This window comes from Atta cephalotes (assembly GCF_000143395.1).
Source record: "Atta cephalotes unplaced genomic scaffold scaffold00034, whole genome shotgun sequence".
In the NCBI taxonomy this organism is placed as follows: Eukaryota; Metazoa; Arthropoda; class Insecta; order Hymenoptera; family Formicidae; genus Atta; species Atta cephalotes.
Genome location: NW_012130098.1, coordinates 1513463 through 1530851, shown reverse-complemented (window position 1 = coordinate 1530851; position 17389 = coordinate 1513463). Strand labels below are relative to the sequence as shown.

Sequence of the window (17389 nt, the reverse complement as noted above, 5' to 3'; positions counted from 1 at the left end):
CGTTCTATTAGAATTATCCTAAAACAAAATACAAATAATTTAATGTAATCTAATGATGTTTAATCTAATGATGTCTTCTTGATATAGAACTTTGATCTCTCTAAAATACAAAAATGGAAAAGGAAATAATTATGGAATTTATAGGTGAACCGATTGTTCGGATGGCCGACCTTGAATTAAACAGTAGCCGGCCAAGCGTTCAACCGCGTATAGCGGAATCCTCCAAAAAGTAATCCTCAGGAAGGTTGAGGATTTAAGGACCGCCGAATTAGCCAGGCAAACATTCCACCTTGACACTCGTGAAAGTTGTATAAGCTAAAAATGACAATTGTATTCTCCAACGTCTTGATTTGCAGAATTTTTCAAGAATTGTACCAATAAGTATATAATATAATTGTACCAAAAAGTTCTAAAAAATATGTTTGGATAAAAATCATATATCGAATATCTTCATATTCCAATTCTAAAAAAAAAACTTACGTTAAAAGAAAATAAGTTATTTTTATTAAATTGTGTTCCAAAACTTATTGCCAGTACTGAAAATCTATAGTTTGCGTTACATGTACTGTGTATAATAGATTTTCATTAACAATAAATTTTGGAATATAGCTTTAAAAGCAATAAATAAATAGAAAAGGTCGTATAAGTAACTTATAGAATTATATTGCGAATAAGTTTACCTCTCCTCTTCATTGTCAATATTTTCAGATATTTGTCAACTTTTATGCACATCGTTCGAAGGATGGATAAAAGGAGGATAAAAATTAGAATTGACATAAATATATTTAAGCACAAGGAAGTGTCACTAAGTGGTAACACTCGAAGGTTCGCTCAGGTGAGTAATAAGAGTTGTTCAGGCATAGTTGAACTGAACGACATGCTGATATTATTTCACATATCCCGCATCTCGCAATTTCGTGAGAATATATTCTTTAGTACTTTTCAAACATATTGCAATTGATAAATTTTTTCTAGATTTCGTTTCACACAACAAATTCTATATTTAAATTTTATTTCAATAATGTTTTTGCGTTATAATATAAAATAATTGGAGGACAAATATATAAAATGAGGATCGAAAGAATCTATCAATGAAAAATATCAGAAACTTGCATCGGTTGTTCGGATGCACAGAAAACTTTTTATTTTCGTATGTTACATTGAATGTTTGCCGATGCAAACTTTGATGGGCTTTTTGATATTTTTCACTGATAATTGGAGAATAAAAATACATGACTCAATGTATATAATAATTATTAGGAGAGTTGATCCTAGAATTAGTTGATGTTTTTCTTCGAATTCTTGTTTGTGTAGAGAATTAAATAACAATATAAAGTAGTTGAAATTTGACGAGAGAAGACGATGTAACAAAGACCTTGAAAAGAAAATCAAACTTCTGAAATAACAGAGATCTCCAACAGCCATTAACAAAGACGTCGACATGGGTCTTAAATCCGTCGACTCAGACTATTTGCTCGGATGATTACATGTTGGCTTACCAAGGCAAGAAATATACAAAATGTACAGCATCAACAGAATTCGGTACGGTCCTTTTTTGTGCCGATTATAGGTCAAATCACCATGAAATGCTACGTATTCTGTTGGCCCCAACAGCCAGGTAAATTTTTGAACATACAATCCCTTTGCTTTTTCTCCTCTACTATAATGAATGGAAGGTAGATCTTTATCTTCTTCAGTCGTGCTAGATTTTCATAAAAGCACAAACAAATACATCTAAAATAATTATCTTGCGTTATTCAATATTTATAAATATTTGTGATGGATCTTAAAATGTGTGCGTAAAACTATCAGGAAATGTGAAGAAAGAAATAAAGATTGTAGATGTATAACATTTTATTTACATATGTTGAAATCCTATTTATATACATAATTATGTTTTTGACATGTGCATCTCAATAAGATATTATTCTATATTTTCTTTAGTTATCATAATTAGATAATTAAAATGTAACGAAGGTGTATCATTTTTACATTTGTATTTACATGCGTTTGTATATTTTCTTTAGTTTTTTCAGTAGATTATTTTCATCGAAGCATTTTATTCTTAAAACATTTTAAACAAATTTTTTAAAATTAATTTTTTTGCACAACTCCAAAGCCTTGGAAAACATAATTTATTCTGTCTCTGTTCTTAATAAAAACTTAAATCTATTATGATCATTCTATTCTCGCACTAATATTTCACATAAACTATATTTTTTTCGATTATGTAATCGTAATCCCAATTGATGCATCTTTCTCTTTTTTTAAGCATTGAATTCGATTGAATGCACTAATATACAAGTGTAATTGGATATACACAATACACTGTAGATTAAGGCTTGTTATCTTATAATGAAATAATACATAAGTAGAAAAAAAACATTTTGTGTGTGTGTAAAATATAAATTTTGATCAATTAAATGTTTAATATATATTTAACCAAACAAATGTGATAATTTGAACTATACATTGGACAAGTTCAAATCATTTATACGTGTATATACGCTTTTATGTTAATGTTAATATGTTTTTAATATGCATCAATATGCATTACCTACATACTGTGGCCAATCGAATTCGCAATAAATAAAAACTGACATACTAAAATTTTCCAATAAAATTGTAGAATTATTATTAGTACATAAATTATATATTTGTTGCATATGCAATTTATGTACTAATATATTAATAAAATTTTTTACATTCTTTCTTTCTCTTAGAACAATGAAAAGAACAAAATTAAATTTAAAATTAAAATTATATTTAAAATGTTTCTCTTTCTCTCTCATGTAAATAAAATACGTTGATATTGAAGATTTAAAAAATCTTAATGGGCCAGAATAAAAATATAATAAATAAGTGCTTTCCTCAATTTTCATATTGCTTTGTCGGGACGGATCCGTTGTGTTAGGACGCCTTATACACGTCGCAGATAATCCTTTCGATTGGAATCACGCCAATAGTTGTTCTGAAGAAAAGTTCCTCAATAGCATGTGCAGATACGGAGCGCAGGGTAGGCAGTAGCAATAGTAGCTTATTGAGTCTAAGGGTTCCGTAAGAGGCCCCGCTGAGCCGTTGTCCTAAAGCTAATTGGGCGCTGTCCATCAGCCGGGCGACGCAGATCGCATCCCTGAGTCGACTTCCGGGACTAGGTGAGTTACTGCTCGTACTCCTACTGCTGGATACCGGTTCATTATCCAGACCGGCTTTGAAAAGCACTATCGCTCTGATACAGGCAAATTCATGTTGATCTAGATTCATTGCGTGGAAGCCGGCCAGAGTCTCTCGAAAACGGTTCACTTCGATCGCAAGCCCGATACTTTGAAGATTCAACGATAAAGGTGTGGGATCCAGGGTTGGTATCATTTGCGCGGCGGCTAACAGAAAGAGCTCGCGCCAGGAAGACTCAAGCAACGTCAGCTGATCCTCCATTACGAGATTTGTTCCCGACACCAAATCTCGCGCCCAGTGCACGTTCAGAAAGAGTAATCTCGCGGCCTGCTCGCATATAGACTCAGGATTGATCGAGGGTATAAACGGCAACTGCAGATTCGGGATATTCGATGGCATCTAAAATAGATAATGCTTTCAATGTTTTGTCGCTGTTAAAAATATTTTTTAACTTTCCTCAAGTCTACAGAAACGTTTATATCTTACAAAAGTATTTAGATCTTATAAAAAAATTTGTCTAGATTTTATAAAAAAATATCTAGAAGATATATCGCACTCCCATAAGAAAAATGACACAAATTGAAATTTTTCTGCTTTTTTAATATATTTAATATATTTCAATTATATTGCCAATTTTTATCAATTTTAAAATATGTAATTTTTTTTCTCCCGAATAATTTTATATTTTTTATGTTACTTTTCTTAGAGTATCTATGCGATATATAAATTCTCCAAAAGAATATTTAGAAAAATTAAGCAAAATTAGCACATTACATTAGATATTAATATATATTAGATGCAGACGTACTTTCGATACTGTCAACGCATTGCAATATACCGGATGCGGAAGAGAGGGATGGGGCGATGGTCTAGGCATGGAGACGCGTGGTTCCGATGGCGCTTTAGGCAAAACAAGATCTAAAGCCGTTGGTGCCGAGGCTACCATACTATTCATAATTTCAGGTTCCTTAAAATATAGAGCCATTTGTCTACGAAGTGTTGAGTTCCGTGGGCCTCGTTCATGCTGCACAGCTATAAAAAAATGATATAGTTTCTCGTAATGAATAACTTGTAATAACTTGTAATAAACTTGTAATACATTAGCAAACAAAGGAAAGTGTATAATAACTAAAATGTTTCAGAAGAGATTTACTAAAAAAACATTTTTAAAAACGGCATGAATAGAAGATAGCTAGAACGCCTCAATTACCATCTTTGTTCATGCCGGCCTGAATGCATTTTGCCAATCGACAGGCACGACATTGATTCCGATGTGTCTTGTCCACCATACAACCCCCCTCGGATTTTGCCTTGCACACGTATTGACGATTCCGTCTAATCGATCGCTTGAAAAAGCCAGCACATCCGTCGCAAGCAAATATACCATAATGCTTTCCCGAAGAGTGATCCCGACATACTTTACAAGGAATATCATAAAGAATGCGGCCTGAAACGGAAAAAAAACATTCCATAAAATGACAGTAAAATAAAATAATTTCACCTACGTGCAAAATTAATTGTTTCCAAAATTAAATTTAATAAAATTATTTTATTGACTTTTCTTGTAACAATTAGAAAGATCTGAAAAATGTACGAAGTGAGTGCGAGCAACTTGTTTCTCCATATTATTGCATATTCCAACAGGTAGCTGTCCCTTTAAAGAAATGTTAGCGTAATTTGATCCTCTTGATTGACGCGACGTTTTCGCAAGGCAACGACTTTAGTAGTCTGTGGAAGAAACGCGTTGACGTGAAGAGACACTTCATCATTCCCTCGTCAATCAATTCGATACAGGCTTCGCGTCAACTTCATCGCGTTCAACGAAGGAGTCGTTGTCGGCCAACGAGTAAGCATGCCATTGTCGTTGACAATCGGTGGAAAGGACGCGTTAATCTCGGTGAAAATGCCGGTATTTTGGTCGAAACCCGTTTACGAGCGACAACACGAGCCTGCTGAATGACGTTTTGGACGTGAATGGATCGATTTGTCGCCAATGGTTCACGCAGGAGGGAACATGGTACAATGTGCACAGACACACGCACACGTTGCACATGTAAACTCTTGGCCCTTGGGCGCGCGGATAACGGGAGGGGAAGTTGGGGGTGCGTGCGTTTGTAATGAGGGTACCAACTCCTTGTCATGGGCTCCGCCTACGCCATTGAGACCGACGAGATTGTGAATGGGCCTGAATAGGCCGGATGTGGCTGCTGCATTCAGTGGTCCTAAGTGAGCAGCCAGAAACACGATACTTTGCTCGATATCGGGTCTCCGATCTCTCCCGTCGATTTCTTTATCTCTGTTGTTATTATAGTCGCGATGGCGGCCAGTGCAAGAACAACACGCCCAGAACTCGTTTAATATCTTAAATCGCCAGTATCGAATGCGCGCGCGCGGTAACTACCGTGCAACAACCTGTTGATTGGTGTATTCTAACTAAAGACCCACACAAAAAACTTAAGCAATAAGACATAAGCGTTAAGCAAATCAACGTTTTAAACTCATTCTACGCTCATTAAGCGTGGTCAATTCGTGTAATTTAAACTTACACTTACAACTATGTTCACATTGTAGATCGAACTTTAGATTTGCTCTATAATTTACATTATTGTTTTACGGTCTCTACTGTGATTGTCCAATTCGTTTACTGTTTAAATTTTTTGTTTGTCTAATAAGCTGTCTACATTAGGCATTTGGAGTAAGCGTTCGTATATTGAACGATCTAAAAGAGCGCATTGATACTAAAGGGCACTGATATCAGTATTAGTACGCACCAATATCAATGCGCTCTTCATCCTAATGAAGTGAACAACAAGATTCACGAAATATTAGCAATGGATAAAAACACGATGATAACCCGCAATCTTCTGATATCTTTGCAGATAATACCCTGAAAGCCTAAAAAGCCTAAAAAGTTATCAAGTTAACAAATTAGTTTACTTTTGATGATTCATAGAATAATCTTTATCTAATTCATTCATAGTACAATAATAACTAGAAAATTACGTTTTTTTGAATTATGTCGCTTTCGAAGTAAGAGACATAAAGTGTAAAATTTCTTCGTACAAAGTACAAGTATGCGACATGCTGTAGATTCTTCAATATTTTTATTTAAAATCATCGCACATATTTTTACTGTACAACCGGACCGAACCGAAATCGGAACCGAAACCGAAATTGTACCCAAGTTTATAATACTGAAATCGTAACCAAACTGATAAAATTTTACAATTTTTTTCGATTTTTAATTTTTTATCTGTATCCTTGTTTTTAATCTTTGTTCTGCCTGTTCCTTCGTCCAAATTACTAACGTTCAATCCATCGTCGATAGCTCTTTTAACAATCGGAATGCAAATTCCAACATCTCATATGATATAAGAAATCTGGCGGGATCGCGTAAACTTTTTTTAAGATATTAACATTTTTTAAATTTAGATCTTCCTTACCAATATATTGCAAGAATTTATTTTAAGTCATGAAATTTAAGAATATGTAGACTTTATATAATAAGTGAAATCTATCCATAAGAATAAAATAAGATGTAAGAAAGGATCGAGAAAAATGTGCTTAAAATAATGTTTACGTAGTTTTTGTTCAGAATCACGTGATCAGAATCAGTTGATGCATTCAGAATTAATTGATATTTTTTTTCGTTACTAGGCTTTCTTGAACAGATGAACATGCTCTTTCTCTCTTTCTTTCTCTCTCTCTCTCTCTCTCTCTCTCTCTGTCTCTGTCTCCTCCCCCTTCTCCTTCCACTTTTTAATAGAATAAATTAAAAAAATAGAATAAAGTGAATAAGGAGACTGTAAAAAACCCAAAACCTGAAACTGGAACATTTATTTGACATTTTATAGCATTTTCTCTTAGGATACACTGAGTGTAACTTCGCACTACACCAGTTGCGTGTAAGTGCTGCATCAATGCTGCATTACAAAAGTATACATACATCATGATGACTACGCTATTGTGTTTAATTTTGCTGCCGGTTGACTTAATTCTGCTTCCATTTTCAAATTTTTAATGTCACACTGGCTCTACACCGTCTATTTCGTGTAGCAAAACCCCTTCGTGCATAAAATTTGCACTACAGAAACACTGAATGAGTTCGCCTATCACCAGCCAAGAAAACACGCTACATTGTCTGAATGTTGTACTGGTGGGCGATAGTGCAGCCAAGAGAAAACGCTATTAGTGAATCGAAATCGGAGCAGAATTAAAAAAATCTTTCAGTCCGGGTTCTTGCTTGAACACTGTACAATATCCTATAGTATATATACCTATTATCATCACATTTTACCATAAATTTACTAGGTGTTAGCAGTCCAATGTGATACATAGAACTTTGTATTTACTACCAGACCTCAAATTATAGCAAGTTATAGCATTATACGTGTCTACCATTTCTTACATACTTCGATTGTCGGTAATAGCGATAAATCGAGAAGTTTCCCGGAGTCGCACACGCGAACTGCTCTTTTCTTTATAGTATTCACGGTTAAAAGGCGCTCCCTCTTCTTGGCAGCGTATGTGATCGAGAGAAAAGGCCTCGATGTTCCTGGAGATAAATCATTAACGAGGAGTTACAGTAATGCGCAAAATGCGGTGCATATGTTGAAGCGGAAAGCAGACGGGTTGCGGCCGGAATGACAGGGCTGGGCTCCCTCGGCCCTCGTCGCGGTGGACAAGGAATGTCCACCTTTTCTCTCCCTTCCCAGAAGGGAAACTCCAGGACTCGCGCGCGAACACACATCGTGCACGCGTGTCCACGATCGCGGGCGCGCGTCGGAATCACGCAACGCGTTTCTGCATCGCTACTCGCCATCACGTGGTCGTATGAAATTTGCAGTCGGGTCTCGAGTCACTCGCGATTGAATTTTTCATCGTCGAGGAACCGAGGAATACGCGACTGTATTCTTCGGGTGATGATCATCTTCCTTCTGTCACGCGTCGCGTCAAATATTCATGTGATATTTATAGTAACAATTGCGAACGGACTCTTCCTCCGTGTTCTCTTCGCTGAAATAGAGGGAAGAGAGGAAGAAGGAGAAGAAGTTTAAGGGAGGAGAGAAAGCCCCTTTACGGGGTTGCTGTAAAAATCGCGTGAATATTTGATGAGGCGCGTGAATGCGCGCAAGCGCGCGTTTTCAATCGCGCATATATGAGAAAAATACTGTCATTAGTCCGGAGGTGTGGCCAGCAGAAAAAAGGGGAATGTAAAATCGTACGTTTGGCGTACGAACACGAAGACGGTAAGTATCGCTCTAAAGCGCGAGCACGTGCTCCCCCATATCAATTATTTCATTTGAACTGTGGCCACCGACGAAAACGGTCCCGAATGTCGCATTACGTCAGAATTGTAAACTTCAATGGAAATCGACACGTGGATATGTGGAACATCCGATATCTGAAATTCGGTGGCGAAGGGGAATAGAACCTGAGTTCTGCGAATATATATATAGCCGGATATGTAATTCACCGGCTAGTGGCAGTCTTTATTTCGACTGGCGTTTTTCTCTTTCTCTCCCCAAAAACCGAAAGTTGCTACTATGTATCGTGATCACGAAATTAAGGGAAAAGTTTGTGTTGCGCGCATCCCCATCGGTGCACATTCGCATGCAAAGGGTGAACGAAAACAAGAGAAAGGTGAGAGAGAGAGAGAGAGAGGAGGGGAGGGGGGGGGAAGGAGGAAGGGAAACGCGGCGTAAAATATGTCCTCCAGCCAAACTTTCGTTGTACAAAATTACGAACTTCATCTAATTGCAAGGGGACTGATAGACCGAGTCTCCAGTCCGTAAAACGCACGTGACTCGTTTTATGCTCGGCGACGACGCATTATTGTCGCGTCGCCTCACTACTCGAACGAATTTTGTCGGCAAAAAATAATCGTCCTGCCGTCAAACTTTTTTTATATTGGTTTTCTATGAATTTTACTTTGTAATACATTTGCATGTGTCGGCGGAAATAAAATCTCTTTCGAAAGTCATTATTTATGTATGTTGTGATTACATATCTATTAAACATATCTATTAAACTTTTTAACATCTTAACATTTCGTTCATAAAATATTAATATATTAAGTTAATATAAAAGAATTTTATATAATTTCGAAAGAGAGATATAAAGAATCTTATCTATCATTAACTCATTATTATGTGTTCATATGGTTTACAATAACACATATTATTATTAAATTATTTATTTATATCTATTAAAAAATAAAAAAAGATGTTAAGGAAGATGTTAAATGAAATATGTACAAAGTAGCGGAAAAATTTATATAAATTTATGCCCGACAATTAAAAAGTTATAAACTTTCAAAGATTTAGAATAGAACGCATTTTACTATTTTTCGTATAGTAGAAATATTTGAAAAAGTTCTATATAATCATTAGTTCGATGAATGGAAGCCTGAATTTTTTCAGAAGGAAAAATTTTCAAACATTTATTATTAACTATAATAATATTAATAATTAGTTATTATGATAGTTACAATAAATTCAAAAATGTTTGATTTTCTAAAAGAAAATTTCCATTTATCGAACTAAAAACTTTTTTAATATTTTTATTAGAGAAATAATAATAAATACATTCTGCTAATAAATTTTTAAAGACTATTCTATAATGTGCTTTTTGTTTCATGTTTCTTGTTTTTTACCTCTTGCTTTTTTCCCCTTTGCAACCATTTTATCGACAATTGTATTTCTTGCTACGTATTTCTTGTTCCTTTTGAAGTTTATTAACTTTTATCTCGACATAAAACCGGATAAAAAACCGAATAAAAAGTAAAAAGACAATATGTAAAAAATAGCAAAAAGCAAGAAACAGAAAACAAAAAGTACATTGTAGAATAGGCTTAAACATTTTTTTAATTTAGCATTTTCGGGCACAAATTTATATGAATCTACTTAATCTTATTAACTATATAATTTTGATCTCGATATACAGAACGAACATCTGTTTACTAGTTATATTAAGAAAAAATCATCGCAAATAATAGAAACAGATATACAGATATAATTACGCATAATTTTTTGTAATATTGAATGACTTGTTTCTCATCGTTCTATCATTTCACGCGCCATCAGGTGGTTCGTGGTAAACGAGCATGGGAATATAGTGACATGTGTTTTAGAGCCAACCGCTTGCTATTAGTGTATGTTCACATGTAATCGATCTAAAGCAATGTCTATCTGTCATCTGCTCGCCGCACAGACGCGAAATGCCCTTTCTGCAATTTGCAAAGATAGACTTATCCCAAAAATTTCGAGAGACAAAATCGAATTTTTCTCGAACAATGCTTCATAATTCTAAGAATTCAATTAATTTTATCTTATCATCAATTTGTTTATCATCAATATCATCGTCGTTATCGTTACGTATGTCTTAAAACAACATATTATAAATTATTTGCATGTAAAATAAGTTAAAAAAGAAGATGCTAAACTTATGCTACATATTTATCTTTCTATTTACAATTATCATATTATAGAAAAATTGTAGAAACAGATACGAATAAAGTCACACATAACTTCTCAAATAGATTTGTACAATGTTTTAATTAGCCCAATATATTACACTGATTGGAGACCAAATGACGCTGTGTTCAACCACCCGCGTCAACCTGCTAGTCGACCACTACAGTGATTCGTTCTCGACGCATCGTTTTGAACCATCTGTCGTTATTTTCTCATGGATGACCTACGCTCAGGGATGAATCGTTTTAAATGCACGGTGGTTCGCTACATTTAAAGGCCACATGTTTGTTATTTCACACGAGATGAAATTAGCATGCCATGGCAGAAACCATGAGAATTGGTAATTATAATAAGCATGTCACGATCGACAACTTCAATAGATTACGACAGGTATATGTTATGGAAATGCATACACTGTAAGGCTAATTATTGTGTTTATAGATATGTCTGATTGTAATCTTGATTTTATAAAATAAAGTTATAAATTATAGGCCGGTATTTATAGTCCATTTCTTATTTCAAGGATATCTTAAATATTTTAAAATACTAATATTTTAAAATACTAATACAGCTCTATGATTAATTCGTGACATCTTAGGATTACTTAAAAGGATTTTAAATATAAGAATCGACTATACTGGCTATAATAGGTGACTTAGAATTTTTTCTCTGCACTGAAGACAATAAACATGCCAAACTCGAAGTACACTAGAGGTAATTTGGAATTCAGGTAAAATCCTACAAAATCACTGTCGTTACTATACTGGCTATAATAGGTGACTCAGAATTTTTTCTCTGCAGACAATAAACATGTCAAACTTGAAGTTCACTAGAGGTAATTTGGAATTTAGATAAAATCCTACAAAATCACTGTCGTTACTAGAGTAAAGCCTAATAGATACTTTTTCTTAAAGACTTATATAATTTATTTAATTTGCAATCTTAATTCCTATTTTCGTGTCAATTTTATGAGAAATATATTCAAGATTTACCTCCAAATTTTATCGACAGTGACGATTTTGCTCATTCAAAAAAAGGGTTCCTAATATGAGATACAAAGGTTTTCTTGTATGAGATGGTATCTCACAACAGAAAACTAATGGAAAAATAACGGAAAAAATAAAGGTAAGCTTTTAATATGAGATACAAAAGTTTTCTTGTATGAGATGGTATCTCTAATAAAAAACTAAAATAACTAAAAATAAAAAGGTATGCTTTTTATACACGTTTTTGTTATATATTTGTTATATGTTGCATACAAGTAGGAATAAAGAATTCGAATATTACATAATAATATAATATTATATTATATAATTTTTCGATTCGTGTGTATGCGAGTATGTAGGTATGTGCGTGAGTAATCTTGATAATAGAATCATCATTTTTAATATTTTCGTTCAATAGTATGCTTTGAGGTATTGAATGCTCTCATATTAGCTAGGAATACTCTAAATATCTTATATTACGACTTCCATGCCTTGCGGTTTCATGTTCATCAAATCTAATCTTTACAGTTAAATAAATCATTATATTACGTGTTTTCCTATTAATACAACTTTACTCTATCATTGCATGCAGACTTTATTATCAAATATTTATTTATTATATAATAAAACAAGATTTGAAGACTAAATCAACCTCAATAAAACTCGATAACATTCAATGAAGAATCTTTTTTCACAATTACTATACGCATGATTTAATAATGTTTTCTATTAAATATGTTTCACTCTATGAGTAATAAATTCATAATAAATCAATCACAGCTTATTAGTTTAGCAGAAATCCTGCTATCTCATATTGGGAACTTATCCCATAAGCGACCCTAATAGATGCTAGAAAAGGAACAAAAAAGAAGAAGAATAAAATTGTAAGAGAAAAACTAATATAACATAAAAACAATTTTTTATGTTATCAGAAAATGTACATAAAATAAAAAATATACAAGATGTCCCAAATTTAAATAGCCAAATTTCAAAGATCGATAAATAAATAAATCTGAATGAATACGTAATAAATAAGTAAAAAAGTCTTTTTCTTAGAAAAGATAAGCTTGTTTTTTGTTTCATTTTGAAGAAAGTCGTAGAAAAAGACAAAAAGTAGTTCTCATTTGTACTTATTTATTATTTATTCATTCAGACTTATTTATTTTTCATTCATTGTCACTTGCTTAATGCAGATATTGTTTAAAATGTTAGCGTCTTGCAACAATATATATATATATATATATTGCGTTTTTGCAGCCAAACTGATCTGGTCAACGTAATACTGATAATATCAACAAACTGTTGCCAGAAATATGACAGCCTATTGACATGCTTATTGCTAGCAGATTGGCGGTACAGCTAAGCAGCATTTGCATTTCGGTTTCTACTATTCAGTTTCAGCTGCTAGGCTATCGTCAGATACATTGCTCCGCGCGCAGATACAACTCGGTTTCTGTCATCAATCTGCTATAAAAGTTCTGCCGACAGAATAGAAGCAGAATGCGACCACCATTATTGATGCCAGTCTATTGATGTTTCCGATCAAGTCTTCTGCTAATATTTTACTAACATTTTGCTTGCTGAAAAAAAGCAATTTTCTGTTGTTGCAATCTTTAGAAACATTTATCTCATCGGTGAAATTTTTTCACCAAAAATTTAATTTAAACATTTACCTAACAATAAATAATATATTTATACATTAATGCAAGATGATAAAATAATTCTTTGTTAACTGTTACTGTATGAATAAATACAACAGTTTATAAATACAAGTAATTAATAAATACTAGAATCATATTCAAAAGTCTTGCAGCTTAAATGACACTTTAAAGTTGTAAAGTAAAATAAGAGCGCGTGCACGAAAAACAACAAAAAATTATTAAATTAGATAACGTTACGATTGCGCATTTATGCGATTCCGTTTATCTTTTTAAATCTTAATTTCAAATACTACTCTACATTCGCATTTTTTGTAGCATTAAACAAAGTGAACATAACTCACAGCCTATGACTAATACAATACAAAAGCAGCATAAATAATAAAGAAAAAAATTTCTTTTAGAAGAAATTTCTTTCAGAAAAAAAGAAGTATAAATATGTTATTCATCAGTTTTTTTCTTAATATAGATGATACTCAAAGAAAAAATTTAATATTAATGGAGAGTTCGAAATAAAATTATATACTCGGAGCATTAATAAAAAATAATATGCTAAATTTAGAAGTGTTTTTCATTTCAATAATTGTTTATACTAACATTATTTATACTAAAGGTACAAACATTTGTAAAATGTATGTGAACCTTTATAAAAATAATTGCAGAAACTGTTATGTATATATATAAATTTCATTAAAAATTTGATTTAAGTCTGATTGTTATTATTATTAAACAAATTTTATTAGATATGATTTATTTATGTGTATAATGTAAGACGTAAGATAAATTCTCTTCAGAATAACACAATCGTAGAATAATCGAGAGTCTATCAATAAAAAAAAGTAATAAGAAAAAAATTATTAAATGGTTAAATCTGAATGGAAAGTTTAGTACGCGGCGAATATATTCTATGCAGAAAAAACATGTTAAAATTTTTAGAATAAAATATCAAAAAATATGCTTAAGCTTTCGATGATATTAAATAAACATAAGATTGAGAGCTATTTACTCGAAGAAGCCGGCATCTTTGGCGGTGAAACTGACATATGTGGCATCTGTGACTCTTGATTCTGCATCCTCGTGATCGTCACTACACAATAGTCATCGAAGAGGCTCGAGCGAAAGACAAAACCAATCGCACCGTGCACACAATGAGATTTTTTTCTCAAAGCCGGACTTTTCGGACGGCTAGTCTTTACGTGTTTTACGACATCACTTTCTGTGGCGGCACGCTAAGGACTAGCACCGGCGTGAAATTTGACTGAGAGTCACCTTAGTCGAGACTTTTTGATGCCAAGCACCGATAGTGAACAGCTTTGATGCTGCTATGTGGAAAACGTATCTCATTGGCCGAGGGCTTCCCTACCCTCGGCAAAGGGCGGATCTGACGAAAGGAGTGGTTCGTTCCTAACGTTCGGGGGTTGAACGTCATCGCTACGAGGCGACGGGAGGGTTGCGTCATCATCCCCGCCACTGTGAATATCACTTTGTGAGAATCACCTTTGAACGAAGGTGAGAAGAAAGATAGCTTCCTCACACCCCTTGCGCACGGAAAGCTTATCGTATTTTATGTTTGTTTTCGGCATAAACAAATCATAGGTGGATAGAAATCAATTATTAACGTTATTGCTGGCAATTATTTGATAAATTAACTATACATTTTAGTAAATTCAAATAGATATCTATAAAATTTTCTAGTCCAGTACACACAGGCATCTCTTTACTTATGACAGGGTTGTGTTCCGAGATTTTAATCATACATCAAATATATAATACTGAATGTTTTTTTTCTTTTATATGTAATATTTTTATTACTAATCATAAAAATTGCTCACAGTTTTATGAATTGTAAAATAGATTGATGCAGAGTGATTAATTGATAATTTTTCAATCCTCAGAGTTGATGATGGGTCTATTAAAGCCAATTATAAATATCTTTGTCAAAAATTGAAAACAATTCAATTTTCTTTATGGTATATTAGCAAATTTAGATTATTCTTATTTAAATATATACTTAATATTTATTTCTTTTTAAGCAAAGTATGTTACTTTGATTACCTAAAATTAATTAGTATTTTTTAATTAATATAAATTAAATGGATCTTATAGATTCAGCAATAACTGTGTTACAGCTATTGACGTTAACTCGTCAAGAGAGTTAATATATAAAATATCAAACCTATTATATCTGAATATTAGAATCTATCGAAAAGATTTCTAATTGAGATTCTTTACTTAATGTTTACGTTTTGTCTTGTGAAATAAGTAGTTCATAATTTTATGAATTGTAAAATTCAACAGATGATTTAATATAAAATGACTGATTTGCAGTGTTGCATTGATATAGTAAATCCGTTTATTTGAATGCTAAGACAAGCAGCTGTATTTGCAGCATCATCAAACAATTCTGTATTAAAAATTTCCACAAAAGTCGCTGGTCTAGTTAATAGCTTCTAATTCTGCGGCGCCGTAATTCTGGACGTGTTCTGTTTAGGACCGGAATTAAATCCCTCGCTTTCGCGGCCGTTGAGATTCGTTGATGCGTGCGCTCGGAAGAAGCTCAGGTAGAGGGTAGACTTTTGTTGAAGTTTCGCCATTCAAAATGCCGTGGAGATACGTGGAGGAGGTTAAACGGTGGAGTGCATATACTTGGAATAATAGATACCGCCAGATGCGCTGCGCCTGACTCCCTGACTCCATCTTGAATTATCTCGTGCTCGATCCCTATGGAGCTTCCCCCTTCGTAAATGTGTATATATGTATATGCGTGTGTACACGCGTGTGTCGCGCGCGAAACAGGGTTGGGGCGCGAGCTGTTCTTACAGTCGGTGAATTACGCCAGGAATCCGTCATAACCAATGTAATATAGCGGAGATTGGATCTCTCGATGGCATATCACGCTCCCCCTCGAAAGAGTCCTACTTGAGTTGATGTTATCTTTGCAGATTACACCAGGTGTATTTTTATGATGCTTCGCGGGAAACAATGTAAAGGCACTCGTGAGGGTGCTTTGATTAGCCTTGTAATTAATCGTGCGCGTTATGAATTCTTTTTATCGATCCAAGTTTTTAATTATTAAGAAGGAAAGATTCTTTTGGCATTATTTCTAATGGTATAATATCCTTGATAAAATTAGAAGACGGAAAATTTTGTTAGAGCATTGTTTCGATATTTTTTTTTAAGGGAAATTACTCCGAATTATATATAACTGGTATTATTACCTTCCAATGATTACAAAGTAAAAATAAATTGGAAATTACTTGAAGCGAAAAAGTTAGTTACATTTATTTATAAATCTTTTATCATAGACACGAATATTTGTATGTGTTTTACGAATATTTATATGCGTTTTTGTAATCTCTTTTTAAACATACTCCAAAAACTTTATATATAATAGAAAAAAATTTCTACACAAATAGAAACGTATTTTTGGTTCAAGTTATATATGTATATGTTTGCACCCTCGACTTGGCCGCCATTGAGAGGTAAGCCCAATGCGGCCGAAATTCATTCGACCATGCATCGTTTTAGCTTTGGTGCAATATGTCAGGATAAAAGATAATCTACGTAACTGTCTCGGGAATACGGAGCCTAACAATAGCCATGTTGCTTCTCTATTTCTTGAAAAAAATTTCGCGAGAAATAAGAAATTCGAGTCGTTTTGTCAAGAAGGCAAACGTATCTAATGCTACTGAAATTAGCATTTTTCTGCCGTAACTAAAAAAACAGATTCTATCAATACTATTGCGCAAAAATTGATGTATAACAACAGTATCGAAAAAAATATTTTTTAAGACGATATCTTTTTTTGACGAATAAATCTGATCTTGATTTTGATATATTTTCAGAACAATGACTTTAAGTAACTTGTAGAAGATTTTAATTGTCACTTACTTTTACTAAAAATATATAAAATAGAATATGCAAACAAGTGTTGAATCTGGATAATCTAAAGTCATTAAATAAACTCTATATTATTTTTATGTTTGTCGAACGCGGAAAATAAATGTATAGAAAAGAGAATTAATAAATTAAGTTATTAAAAGAGAGAAGAAAGAGAGAAAGAGAGAGAGAGAGAGAGAGAGAGAGAGAGAGAGAG

At 33.3% G+C, this 17389-nt stretch overlaps 1 protein-coding gene across 1 annotated transcript; it reads right to left on the bottom strand.

Moving 5' to 3' along the window:
- Nucleotides 1-2910: 2910 nt before the first annotated feature.
- LOC105621522 (nuclear receptor subfamily 2 group E member 1) lies at nucleotides 2911-14366 on the bottom strand. Its single transcript, XM_012202994.1, has 4 exons — nucleotides 14300-14366; nucleotides 4385-4621; nucleotides 3983-4206; nucleotides 2911-3573 (listed from the first exon to the last, which is right to left on the bottom strand). Exons 1-4 carry the CDS (start codon nucleotides 14364-14366, stop codon nucleotides 2911-2913), a joined length of 1191 nt encoding a protein of 396 aa, XP_012058384.1.
- Between the last annotated feature and the right edge of the window lie 3023 nt (nucleotides 14367-17389).

Coding starts and splice junctions, on each gene's coding strand:
- LOC105621522 (XM_012202994.1), bottom strand. CDS start 14,366: ATGCAGAATCAAGAGTCACAGATGCCACATATGTCAGTTTCACCGCCA. Junction 4,207..4,384: donor GGCCGGCATGAACAAAGATG/GTAATTGAGGCG, acceptor ATTTTTTTATAG/CTGTGCAGCATGAACGAGGC. Junction 3,574..3,982: donor ATGCGTTGACAGTATCGAAA/GTACGTCTGCAT, acceptor TATCTATTTTAG/ATGCCATCGAATATCCCGAA.